Source organism: Eutrigla gurnardus, assembly GCF_963514095.1.
Source record: "Eutrigla gurnardus genome assembly, chromosome: 21".
NCBI classification, from domain to species: Eukaryota; Metazoa; Chordata; class Actinopteri; order Perciformes; family Triglidae; genus Eutrigla; species Eutrigla gurnardus.
In genome coordinates, this window is record NC_139932.1 from 2190001 (window position 1) to 2203264 (window position 13264).

General features: G+C 44.9%; 1 protein-coding gene and 1 long non-coding RNA gene across 9 annotated transcripts in view; one reads left to right on the forward strand and one right to left on the reverse strand.

Annotated features, from left to right (window-relative positions):
• The window catches only part of LOC311031904 (pleckstrin homology domain-containing family A member 5-like), a 178729-nt gene extending 177287 nt beyond the window's left edge, over nt 1–1442 (reverse strand). For all 8 annotated transcript variants that reach the window (XM_084038470.1, XM_084038469.1, XM_084038468.1 and 5 more), the window contains exons 1-3: nt 1283–1442; nt 1078–1154; nt 338–395 (exon numbers count right to left, since the gene is read on the reverse strand). In XM_084038470.1, the coding sequence (XP_083894596.1) occupies nt 338–395; nt 1078–1154; nt 1283–1374 (227 nt within the window). In that variant the 5' untranslated portion in view covers nt 1375–1442. The remainder of the gene's footprint in view (nt 1–337; nt 396–1077; nt 1155–1282) is intronic.
• LOC311031967 overlaps nt 891–13264 on the forward strand; it is a 78953-nt gene continuing 66579 nt past the window's right edge. The window contains exon 1 of the long non-coding RNA XR_014599126.1: nt 891–1001. This is a non-coding gene — a long non-coding RNA (uncharacterized lncRNA). The remainder of the gene's footprint in view (nt 1002–13264) is intronic.

The following is a 13264-nucleotide window of genomic DNA, read 5'->3' on the forward strand; positions in this document are numbered from 1 at the left end:
CTGCGGCCGAGGACCTGGACCGTGCCCGGGCCGAGGGCCTGGACTGTGCTGGGGCCCGATGCTCTTACGCTAGTCAACCAAGCTGGACTGTAGGAAGTCGTGCTTGGGCACGGTAATGATGACCTCACGCATGCGTGAAGGAGAAAACCGAGAGAAAGCGAAGGTCGCGTTTGCGCCGACGGTGTTAATGACGGGGTCCGATCGGGCGGGGAGGCGGCGCCGATGGGAGCGGAGGGAAATCTTTGTGCCTGCCGAACTAAACAAAGCAGCCACTCTCCCTCTCTGCATCCATCAGTCTCTTCCTCTCTCGCTCGCCTTTTTTTTTTTTTTTACTCACTTGATGAAGCAGCGAGCTCCCTCGAATGTGTATCCTTCCTCCCATCCTGTTGGTAAATCTGTGAGGAGAGGGGAGGGGACGAGAAGAGACAGAAACATAAGCAGCTGTGCAGACACACACACACACACACACACACAGCAATGCAGGGTCTGGACCACAAATAGCTCATTTGGCTCTCATGCCCTTTAACGCAGGCCCCCTCCCCAACAACCAGAGCACATATTGGCTGATGACTGATCATCTCGATGTGCACGTAGCGATGTCTTCCCCGCCACTCATCCCCATAACGGCGGAGTCTCGGCTCCGTGCTGACACGCTGCATTGTTCTACGTGCCCAGCAAACAGCGTTCCAGCGGGGGGGAGACGGTCCAACGTCACTGCGGGCGAATCGGCTCCGAAATTGGTTTACGCCTACGTGACGGAACTTTTAAAAAGTGTGTCGCAAAGTGTCCAGGTGGAGCGAGCAGAGGGAGGAGAGGGGAGAGGAGGGGGCGGGCGCCGGCGCCGGCGCCGTGCGTAATGTTCCGGGGGAGCGTAGCCGAGGAGGCTGTTGCTCTGCTGCAGAGAACAAATCTCCCCCTCATCGTCTTCGGCGGCTCCTCCGCAACTAGTCGCCCCGTTTTTTCTCTCCCCGACGTGACGCGCGGGGAACCTTTTCCCCCAGGTAATGCGTGCGTGCGCGCGCTTGCGTGTGTGTGTGAGTGTGTGCAGCCGGGATTAAGGAAAAGGACATTGTTTACCTGGAGTTTTCCTGTGGCCCGTGATTACAGCCTCCCCGGTCACAGGATGCAACCAGGTTGTGCTCTTCGCTTCTTCGCTGTTGGTGGAAGAAAAACGGGGGGGAAAGGTGAACAGAGGAGCCGAGCAAAGACAAACAGGGGGCAAAATGCGTCGGAGACATAAGCAGCGCGTGTCGGTAAATCCATGTGTCCGCGTGATATTTACTTGATGAAGAATATGCGTCCATCCCGGGTCACCCCGTAACTCCACGAAGAGGGGAGGCAGCAGAGCCAGTTCGGCTTCGGATCCGCCGCCATGTCTAGCAGAGAGCTTCACTGCTCTGGGTTTCCACACACAGGGGCAGGAGTGCGCGGCGCCGTGCCAAGCGCGCGCACGCACAATCCCCTGCGCGCGCGCGCGCGCCAAGAGATGGGAGCGCGCTCAGAGGATCAAGACACAAGTAATGATTTTCTGCCACGCGAGGGCGGGCGCTGAATGTGCATGTGTTTCCTTCATACAGGCGAACGTCTTCTGGCGGACTCTGCTGGTCTGCTGGTCCGGGTCCAGACCAGGCAGGGCCGCCTCTAGACATTTTGCTGCCCTTGGCAGAATTATGATTGGGTCCAAGCATACATGCAAATATAGTTATTCATCACAACACATCAGGGAATAAACACATTGGAGGGAAAGAATCTGAATTTATGTGATTTTTTCAATGGATGAAATGAAGATAATCTAGCTTTAATGTCTCAATTTGAATAAATATGGTTGCAGTCTTATATTGATTATGATATTAATATATTGATTAATTAATGTATTAATATTGACATTAGTAACATACAATTAACAGAACCACTTCCAACAGTTTATTCTACATCATGTTGTCAAGTTGTGACAATATGTTTATTATTGTTTGAAAAGTATGTTTTGTTGATAATGTTACTTTATCCATAATGGATGCAATTATATGAGTGGCACATTTCGCTCTGCTGCACCACAGAAGAATAGGTGTGTTTTTATGTCGTCGTTTTATGTGCTCCCTGGACGACGTCCTATGGCGCCTATGCCAGGAACCTATCAACCTTCTGAGAACTGAAGCCAAGGCTGAAGTGCCTAAAGGTCCATCCATCCATCCATCCATCGTCTACCGCTTGTTTTGTATTTAGGGTCGCAGGGGGGCTGGAGCCAGGGTACACCTGGACAGGATGCCAGTCCATCACAGGGATAACATGTAGAGACAGACAGGTAACCAGTCTATCACAAGGCTGACATGTAGAGACAGACAGGTAACCAGTCTTTCACAGGGCTGACATGTAGAGACAGACAGGTAACCAGTCTATCACAGGGCTGACATGTAGAGACAGACAGGTAACCAGTCTATCACAGGGCTGACATGTAGAGACAGACAGGTAACCAGTCTATCACAGGGCCGACATGTAGAGACAGACAGGTAACCAGTCTATCACAGGGCTGACATGTAGAGACAGACAGGTAACCAGTCTAGGACTGACATGTAGAGACAGACAGACCCATCCTGCATGTATTTGGACTGTGGGAGGAAGCCAGAGAACCCGGAGAGAACCCACTACTGTGCAGCCCCGAGACCAGGTAGTCCAGAGACCAGACCAGACTATATGGCAAAACCAGTGTTGGTTCAAACAACAAGGTCTCTGCTGTATTTATGTCTAGATGACCTTATTTGGAGTGTTGATGGAGCAGCTACAATGTTAGCGTAGCCTAGCACCCATCAACCAGACTACATTCAGAAAACAAGCATTTTAAAAGAAGTTAGCTTGTGGTCTTGCAGACAGACCTAACAAAGCATGACACACGTTTTACTGATCACCATCATTATGGAGTTATAACATCTGGTTATTGATATTCATTAAATCACAGGTAAATAGTTTATTCTGTGTTCCTCCACCTGTGGTAAACTACAGTGTGTGTCTTGCTATTCACACATGGGCACTTGTTCCTGGCAGAAGTGTATAAAGTACTTGAAAAAAATAACTAAGTAAAAGTATAAGTACCATAACTGAAAATGACGTTGGTAAAAGTTAAAGTCACCTAAAGGAAAATTACTTGAGTAAAAGTCTTAAAGTAGCTCACATTAAATGTACTTAAGTATCAAAAGTATCTTGTGAAGAAATATACTCAAGTATCAAAAGTACAAGTACAAGTATTTTATAGTATGCATGAAAAGAAGCAAAACAACCCAAAATTATTTTCCCTTGTTTTTTATTTCACTTTTTCAGGTGAATGAAATATGGTATAGAATACCACATAACATGCACTTCATTCGGTAGGTTTTGGAATTTGCCCCCATCCCGAGGTAGCTGAACATAGTTCCCAGGTATGCCCACGGGTGACCGTCGTCTTCTGCCGAAGCTGTACGCTGTGCGTCTTCTGTGTCTCCCTCGTCGTCGAAATGGTCTGCGGCTGCCATGTTTCATGTTTGTAGTGCTGCTCGTCTCTGCCGCCCCGCGCGCATCCCGCATTTACCTTAAACTTCGCGAGAGTACCGTACGTGGTTCTTCTCGTCCTCTCGGACCCGCGCATTCCAGATCATTCTTTGATTATTTTAATTTGGAACGAGTAACGAGGTAGCAAATGTCAAAGTAACGAAGTAAAAGTATATTTTTTAACTTTTAAATGTAGTGAAGTAAAAGTAAAAGTCCTGATGAAAAAAAAAAACTCAAGTAAAGTACAAATCCTCAAAAAAATACTTGAGTAGTGTAACGAAGTACATCTACTTCGTTACTATACACCTCTGGTTCCTGGTGTTCTTATTACTACTGACCTCACTTTACCCCAGAATCAGTTTTTCCTGGCTTTTCTGTTTATGACATCACTGTAAGATATCTGACGGGCAATTTTGTTGTTGATACCTGTTTATGACATCACTGTAAGATATCTGACGGGCAATTTTGTTGTTGATACCAATAGAAATGGTAATGCTGAGGCCATGGAGACAGCAGATAACTATGGCCTAATGGGTTTTTTTAAATCAGGAGTATAGTATTTCTAACCAGAACATACAATGTGTACCTTTCATAAATGAGAAGCAAAGAGGAGTCAGGCTGTTTGTAAGAGACCTGGGTCCTCATTTATCAACAGTGTGTAGAAAAGTTTCTAAATGTCGTCTTACGAATGGAATTAGGATGTCTACAAAAGTACAAAAAAAAATCTATATTTATCAAACATGTGCACACCGGTCGTACGCACACCAGCGTTGATAAATGATCAATTCTAAACCACCATGCACGTGCACATTTGGGGCCCCCAATTAACCATATATGGTAACATGACATCCATTTGAGAACCACGTGAAAATGCCTTTTTCCCCTTACCGACGTAACGGAGAGCAAAGAAAAGAAACTTCTCTGCAACCGAAATAGAGGTGCTGTTCTTCAGTTAATTGGTGCAGGTGTATTATTATATTATTATTATATTATTAGTACGTTGATGGAATGAAACCCCTTGCTGTTGACATTATTACATTTGTTGTGTGACGGTGTTTTTATCGCTATGTGGGTGCAGTCTATTGCTCCTATTGTATTTGGAAATAACTGGATGTAGTTTGGGACCAGGAAGGTTTCTATCTCGGACATTTGAGATATGGTCCGAGCTGTGCTTCTATTTACGCACATTTCTAAGTACAATTTGATCAATTCCAAACTTTGCGTAGGAATGACCATACGCACCCATTACACACACTACTTGCTGTTGATGAATGAGGCCCCTGGATTGGACCATAGAGGACTGGAGGAAGGTCATCTTTTCAGCTTTGTCCAACACCTGGTGGTCTAATGGTTAGATGGAGGCCTGGAGAGGCCTACAAGCCACAATGACTCACATCCACTTTAAAATTTGGTGGAGGATCATGATGATCCTCAGGAAAACTGGAATCGGGCAGATTAACTAACGTTATATGTTGAAAATGGAGCCAGAGATCATATTTCATTTTTTTTTATATTGATGGAGAATATGCTTCATGATATATTTAAGGCTGAGAATGGATTCTGCTCTTCGACGCCATGTTGATTAAAATCCAATGAACCGATCGTCACCTGTACGCAATGAATCTTGGAATAAGTTGGGCCGTGAGGATCAGTTGGATCATCTGAATCCAGGAAAAAAAGGCATTTCTGGGCTGCACTTGAAGGAGTCTTTGAAATGAGACCCCCTTGCTTCAGCCACTCTGGAACCGAACATTCCATCTTCAAAACGCAGCCTTCGGAACAGTTTGTGTCCCAATTGATCAGACACAATCTGTTGGTTATGCCAACACAGCTGTTAGCTTGTCTTGTTAGCTAACTAGCTAACTTATGTTCCATCACTAATGTAATGTTATCTTAGCTGGTGGGTTTTATGTAGCAACTCTTTTTATCAGCAGTGTTGGGGTTGTAGCAGGAGCAGATTTGGTTATCAACAGCTAATTATTAATGTCAATATGATTATCGATATTAATAATTATATTTAATATATTATCATGGTATAATCATGAATAAACGGGGCACCACCCTGGGATCAGGGAAAAGATAACCTAAAACTGTATTCAGTCTCAATATAAAGGTTTTATACTCACATGCCAATCATCGTGATCATTGGCATGGAAGCATAAAAACAATCTAACAATTAAGAAGGGCGTGAAATTCAAGCACTAGCCTTCACAACCTGCTGTTATCCAGTGACATATACACAACAAGCACAAGAGACCGCTAGTTATAATATAATAAGATTTATTAAAATCAGTAATAATGATCACAATCAATAACACTGCAATTAACAAAGCCTTATTACCTAACTACCTAACACACAAAGCTAAGCTAAACAAAGGGAGATACACACGTGGAGTGTGTGTGTGTGTGCGTATGTGTGTGCGTGCGTGTGTGTGCGTGTGCGTGTGTGTGCGTGCGTGTCGAGAGAGAGAGAGAGAGGGAGAGATGGCTATGGGCGACCACCAGATGGAACTATTCCTCGCAGCGTTCAGGGGCGGAGCCACTGGCGTCCGATGGAGTAGCGAGAGAGAGAGAGAGAGAGAGAGATGGCCGTATGTAGCCACCAGATGTAGCTATGTCCCTAGCGTCCGCGGGAACAGCTGGCTTAGGACACGTGTGTGCGGTGTGTATGTGTGTGTGTGTTAGCGGGACACAAACAAAGAGAGAGAGGATGCGCGAGCGATATTCGGAGGGACAGAAAGCCGTGCTGCTATCACACGGGCTCGCGTGAATGAACTGGCGTTTATTCCGCGAGACCGGTCTTTTAACTGATAGTAGAGGCTTTCTGAGCTCGCGAATATGGCGGAGGTTAGTCGAAAACACTGTTACAGAAATCAACCCAGCTGCGTGGGTACACGATCAGCATTCACATACAGCAGCACATGAACAAACGGACTCGGCGATCCGCGATCAGAACTTAAAACACATTAACAAGAATTACAAGCATGTCCTACACTATCGAATCTCTGCTTCTGCCCAGACAAATAGCCTCTTACTTTTGTCGATGTGAGATGCGTCGATGTGAGGGTTTCGTCACGTGCAGCGATGGCGTTCCTTGACGCCGGCAATGGACAGTAGTTTGTGGGGCGCTCGTTCAGCGCCGGATCCAATTGATTGAAGAAAACCGTTAGTTATTCTTCCTTCTGCAGGAACAATCGCGTGGCTCGGCGATTTAGTCAGCTGATTTCAGACAAAGACGGGTCGAGTTATCCGTTCTGCTGGCAGCTGGGACGAAGAAAGTTTTTCTTCTTACCACGGGGAACGGGAGAGTCGCACTGTCGCGGTGGTCTCCTCGGGATCCAAAATGATAAACAAAAGAAAAATAAAACGAGTAGAGAAAAAGAGGGGAAAAACAGTCTGTTGCTCGTCCAGCGAGTTTGGGGGAAAGACTGCGGCCTAGGACAAAGGGAAACGCTGCAGACGTAATGTTCACCTCCTGGCGTAACGCGAGTTACTTTGGAGAGAGCGAGTTTTCTGGTGGCCGCGGGATTTATAGCTCACGGCTGGTCCGGGGGACCCCCTGGAGTCCCATGCAGTTGCCAGCCAATAGGGCGCTAGCTGTGTGACGTCAGATCTCGTGACCAGGTGGAGGTGACACTAAAATGGTGGTTGTAGTTTTTTATCTCCTTTGTCCCATTGTCTGGCCGCATTGTGTAGGCTTTGTAGGCCGCATTCTGTAGTCCTAACGGTTAGGTCCCAACAGCAGGAAGACAAAGGAGAGAGACCTGTTGTTATATTTACGTTACATCCTGGTACCCAACACACAGAGAGACCTGTTGTTATAGTAACGTTACATTCTGGTACCAAACACACAGAGAGACCTGTTGTTATAGTAACGTTACATCCTGGTACCAAACACACAGAGAGACCTGTTGTTATAGTAACGTTACATCCTGGTACCCAACACACAGAGAGACCTGTTGTTAATGTGAGTAACGTTACATCCTGGTACCCAACAAACAGAGAGACCTGTTATAGTAACGTTGGCAGATGAGGGACCTGCAGAAGGTTTGATCTGAGCTGAACACATCATCCAAAACCCTCCCTGAGGTGTTCCGCTGGGCTGAGATCTGTCTGACCAGAGCATCCGATTCACATCATTAACAGCAGCATCCTGGTCTGCTTCAACATGTCTCTTTAAAAGTCGGCACGGGATTATTGTGCTTCTTAATGAAGGAAGCGCAGCACACCGTCTTGTTCAGCTCAACAGTATCCACGTTCAGCACATCTCCAGTCAGTGACGGAGCTGTCTCATTTCAAAAGCACTCCTCAGCAGTCAGTCAGTAATATCCCTGGAAAGCACCCATGGCTTAATCCGCAAAATCCCACTTTTCCGCAGCAAAGCTCTTATAAGAGCTCATGACAGCACTAATGTTCAGTCATGATTGGCTAAAATAGTGATTGCAAGGGAGCCAGCTCAAGTGGCTGGAAATCCCCCCCCTCCCCCTTAACCCACCTACCAGCTCCCCTTCCCACAACGCGTCTAGACAAAGCATGTTGTTAAGTCTATCCGCGAGGTCAGGGAGAGCTCACACACACACACACACACACACACACAGATTAACACGCACACACACACACACACACACATGTGAACACACACACAGACGTCAAATGGTCTCCCAGGACGAAGAGGATCCTGGCCGGTCCAGCACACTGCTCACACTATTGTGTTTTCCAATAAAAAAAAAAGAATTTGAATATAAAAATACATAACATAAATTGTTTTCAGCATGTATTGTTAAGTAGGTGCACAATATGACAATTGATCATCGTTTTTTCCATTTCAGCTCAACTTTATGTCCCTCTGTGTCACGTTTATAATCATTGCATTCAAGTAGAGAGTCGAGGGCAAATAGACGACCTTGGTAGCAACACGTTGCTTTTCACATTGAAACGTTATAACAGGAATAGTTTTTTAGTCCGAATGATAAAACTCACCGCCCTCACTCTCGATAAGCATCCAGTTTACAAACATTCAGTGCTTTATAACACACTAGCTGTAAGAATCTATAGTTTTAGGTGTAAATTACACATATTATTTGTCAACTTTTATGACTTTTTCAACCCTGACATCTGCTTATGGGCTGGTTTATAAAATGCTTATATACTGATTATAAATAATACATTTAGGGGAGTGAAAAAATCTGAATTTGTGAACCAGAAAAGAAATGGTAACATTTTTTTTGTAAAATTTCAGTCGAGAACATTTGAAAGAGGATCATTTAAATAGCATGAATTTATTAATTTATTGAAACTGTTAACTTGAATACTATAAATTCAGTGATGCAGCCGCTGATTGTTTTGGCCACCTGGTGGCAGTACTGTTATATTATCACTCTATACAGTTGATATGGGAGACAAATTAAACACTTGTTTCTATTTTTTAGCTCTTACTTTATCGGCAATGATATGTTGTGCTTTCTTTCTTTTGACAAATGTACTTATTGTAAGTCGCTTTTGGACAAAAGCCCTAAATGTAAATGTAACTTTGTCCATCTGCAGTTGTTTAGGAGGACACTGATGAGAGCTACTTCTTTGTAGAGCTGCTTACAGCTGCAGAGTTGATTAATAATTCTCTGTATGTTCATCACAATAGACCCTTCCACAGCTGACATCATCACAAATCTGTTAGCAGCATCTAAATGTCTGCTTGTCACATGTTTGGTTATTAGAATCAACGTTCCAACACTCAAGTTCTACAGAATTCAGACAGGGTCACGACTGTTTTAGGGCAACAGGTGTTTCAGTTTAACCAGTGACCGTGTTAACTGGTGACCTTCAGTTTGTAGTAACTTCAGTAAATGGTTGGCGTAGATAATAAACACAGATGGTTTTAAAATAGATTGACGGATTTTATAAGGACGCGTGTTCTGTCACTGAACACCGGTGGCATTTATGAACATGTTGATGACCACTTGACTGTAGCCATTTTAAAAGTAAATAAAGCTCTAAGTCAATGTCATGTGTTTGATGTTCTGTACACGACCACAGATAACGTAATTTGAAACATCTAGTGAATCTTATAATTTTGTAATTTCATACTGTTTCTCCACCAAATTCATGTATATACTGTATGTGGCCAATAAATAGTGGGCCACGTATGTATTATACCCACTCACGGATAAAAAAGTATATTTGTTTAGGTTGCATTCTCCATCTTTGGTGGTTTTATGTTCTTGACTGTTACTGACTTATTCCTCTTCATTCCCTGTGGAACGTAAGGCTGTCACTAGGGCCGACTATCCATTTCATTGCCCTAGGCAAAATTCTGTTTGGGTGCCCCCTCCCATAAATTACAATAATGATCTTTCTTGCTGGATGAGGTGGTGATGGATGTTGCTGCAGCCTGTTTCACTGGAAGCTCTTGGTATGCTTGATGTTGCTTGACCTGCAGCTGTATTCAAACATACGATACATGTTACATTCAGTCCTTTGTGTCATTCTACTGCAAATAAAGAAGCACTGCACAAATAAACTTAATTTAATTGAGACGTAGATTTCATCTGCAAAAAGGTGTAACTGTAGCATTCAATAATAATAATTATAGTAGTGACAACATCGAAGTGTTTTTTCAATTACAGCTTCTCAGAGACCACAAATAATTGGCTGAACTTACAAGCTCCAGCGAGTGGTGTAGATGGAAGATCAGTCTCTTCTCCAGCAGCTTGGCGCTTATGCAAATATTTCTTGACTGCATCTGGACAGTTAAAAAGTAGATATTATTACATTATATCATATAATATTAATATTAATATATTAGCCTTTTACTGGGTTTGGATTATTCTAGTAGTCTGACTTCATGTCACAAAAACCCACAATCCCCCACATGACCGCAACATGACGATTAGAACAGCTGCAATCTATTGATATAGAGCTAACCATTATCACTTACTGTATATTGGTATTGAGTTCAGCACAATGCCTTATGTACTAGTTATCCAGATAGCTAGTTTAATATAATTTGATCTGTATCTCAGTTAAGCAGTTAATTTTAGCAAATTACAAATTAAACAAAAAAAAACCCCACAAAACCTCATATGCATTGTGTTTGGAGTTGTTTGCGGGAGTCCTGGGCTGCCCAGGAGGTGACCGCTGAGAGGTTGGTCAGGACTTGGAGGAGATGAGGATGTCATCGAGGTGGACGAACACGTAGTGTTTTACATGTCTCTGAGAATGAGCATGGAAAACGCCGGGGCGTTGGTGAGACCAAATGGCACCACGAATGAGTGTTGAAGGCCGTCTTCCACTCATCTCCTTCTCTGATGCGGACCAGATGGTAGGCATTGCGGAGGTCGAGCTGAGAGAAGATGGTCGCTCCCTCGAGTAGCTCGAACACCGGTGAGATGAGTGGAAGGGGGTAATGGTTCTTGATCGTGATCTCATTCAGGCCCCGGTAGTCAATACATGGCCTCAGGGTCTTATCCATCTTCACCGCAGAGAAACCCACTCCTGCATAGAGGTCTCCTTTGAGGAGTAGGCAGGAACTACAGACATCCCTAGGGAGGAGACATGCCGTTGTGTAGGTTGATGGTCATTGGATCGGTGGAGAAAGGAAGGAGCCAGTTGAGGTGGTTTGGGCATCTGATCAGGATGCATCCTGGACACCTCACGTTAGAGGTGTTACAGGCATGTCCAACTGGGAAGCAGAACCGGGGTAGACCTAGAAAATGTTGGAGGGATTATATAGCGAGGCTGCACGGTGGTGTAGTGGGTAGCACTGTCGCCTCACAGCAAGAGGGTCCCAGGTTCGATTCCTGGGTCGGGTTCAGGTTCCTTCTGTGTGGAGTCTGCATGTTCTCCCCGTGTGAGCGTGAGTTCTCTCCAGGTTCCTCCCACAGTCCAAAGACATGCAGGATGGGGATAGGTTAATTGATGAATTGCCCGTAGGTGTGAATGTGAGCGTGAATGGTTGTCTGTCTCTACATGTCGGCCCTGTGATAGACTGGCGTCCTGTCCAGGGTGTACCCTGCCTTCGCCCAATGGAAGCTGTCTGTTTTATATGGTTAAACAGTTGGTGTTTGTGTGCATGTGTAACATGGTTCCTTCACCTGCATGCTCTGATAGTGGTGACAGCCAGCAGTCTCTGTGTTGTGTTTGATTATGGTTGTGGACGAATGGCTGACAATTCGCCTACACTCCAACGAAGACATACAGACAGCTCCGATGTCGATTCCAAGAGGATTTAATTGCTTAAAAATATCAGGGGATCTGTAGGATACAAGCCCAGTCTCAGTAAATCTGTTCAGTATCAAATAAGTCAAATCAAAGGATCAACAGAGACAATACTAATTAAAGTAGCCAAACGCAAACTGTTAATTCACAATTTACAGGACCAAGGGTGTGTGCATGTGTGTGTGTGCCCCCCCAGGAGCCCTTCATAAAGCCATCTAATGACTAAGCCCCAGTGTTAAAGGCAGGTCCTCATCCGATTAGGCAGCATGTCAGTACAGACAGGCTTGTCAGACCCTCATTCATGCTGGTGCAGGTCAAGCAGGGACAAACAGTATTAGGGTGTAATGTATTAACCGTGTAGCTCAGCTAGTGCCTGGAGAGCCTTAAAGGGATAGTTCGGAATTTTGGACATAAGACCTATTTTCCAAGTCAGCCGGTGTGTTCGAGACGTCTGTAGACGTTTTCAAGAAATTTCATTCAGTTCTTCTAGTTGCCGAGTTCGCTTATGCTATGGCTAGCGTCAATCGTTCTAGTTTTAGCATGGCATTAAAAACACTCATACCGACTCCACAGTGCACCCGAGGCAAATCAATTAAAACACTAGACTGTCGATGTACATATGTGTGTTGATAGAATAATATTTGAAACAAAACTAACTTTGCATCCAGCCGGTAAATACACACCTGAACACCGCCGATTTGTCGGCCCCTAAGCCCCCAAGGCTGTCTGAAAAGCCCTCGGAGCTCACTCAAACACCGGGCAGCACACGGCCCCGCGAACCCACAATTACGCACTGTGAATCCGAACCTCTGCTCCGTCCGTAGACCCGTAAACCCTCGGACGCGTTGCGGGGATTCCCTCCTGGCACCACCAGTCTCCGTTTGTTCGGTCCTGGTTCTCAGCTCCAGCGGGGGCTGTCTCGGTCTCCACAGACGCTCGTTCACGTTCTGCCCTTTGAGCATCCCTCTCGCGCAATTCTTCCTCTGTATATTCAGGCTCGTACAGGTACGGTTGGGTTTGGGTGGAAAAAAACTCCTCATCAGAGTCTTCAAAAGTTTCAGTATACCGGTATTCTCCAAAAGTGTCCATTTCTGTGAGATTGAAGAAACTAGCACTGCAGGCTACTCTGCGTCTGTAGCAATGACAGCAGGTAAACAAACTATTATAGAACCGCTAACTTATAAGTGCTAGGTGATATCACTCCGCCGCTGCCATAGCCTACTAGGAAGTACGACATGCTGCTGCTGCTGCTGAGACATAAATCCTTAAAAATGCAAGGTTGGTTTTATTTCAAACATTCTATCAACACATATGTACATCGATAGTCTGCCGTTCCAATGGATTTGCCTCGGGTGCACTGTGGAGTCGGTATGAGTGTTTTTAATGCCATGCTAACTAGAACAATTGACCTGTCAATTGAAGCGAACTCGGCAACTAGAAGAACTGAATGAAATTTCTTGAAAACGTCTCCAGACGTCTCGAACACACCGGCTCACTTGGAAAATAGGTCTTATTTCTTATGAGTGCAATG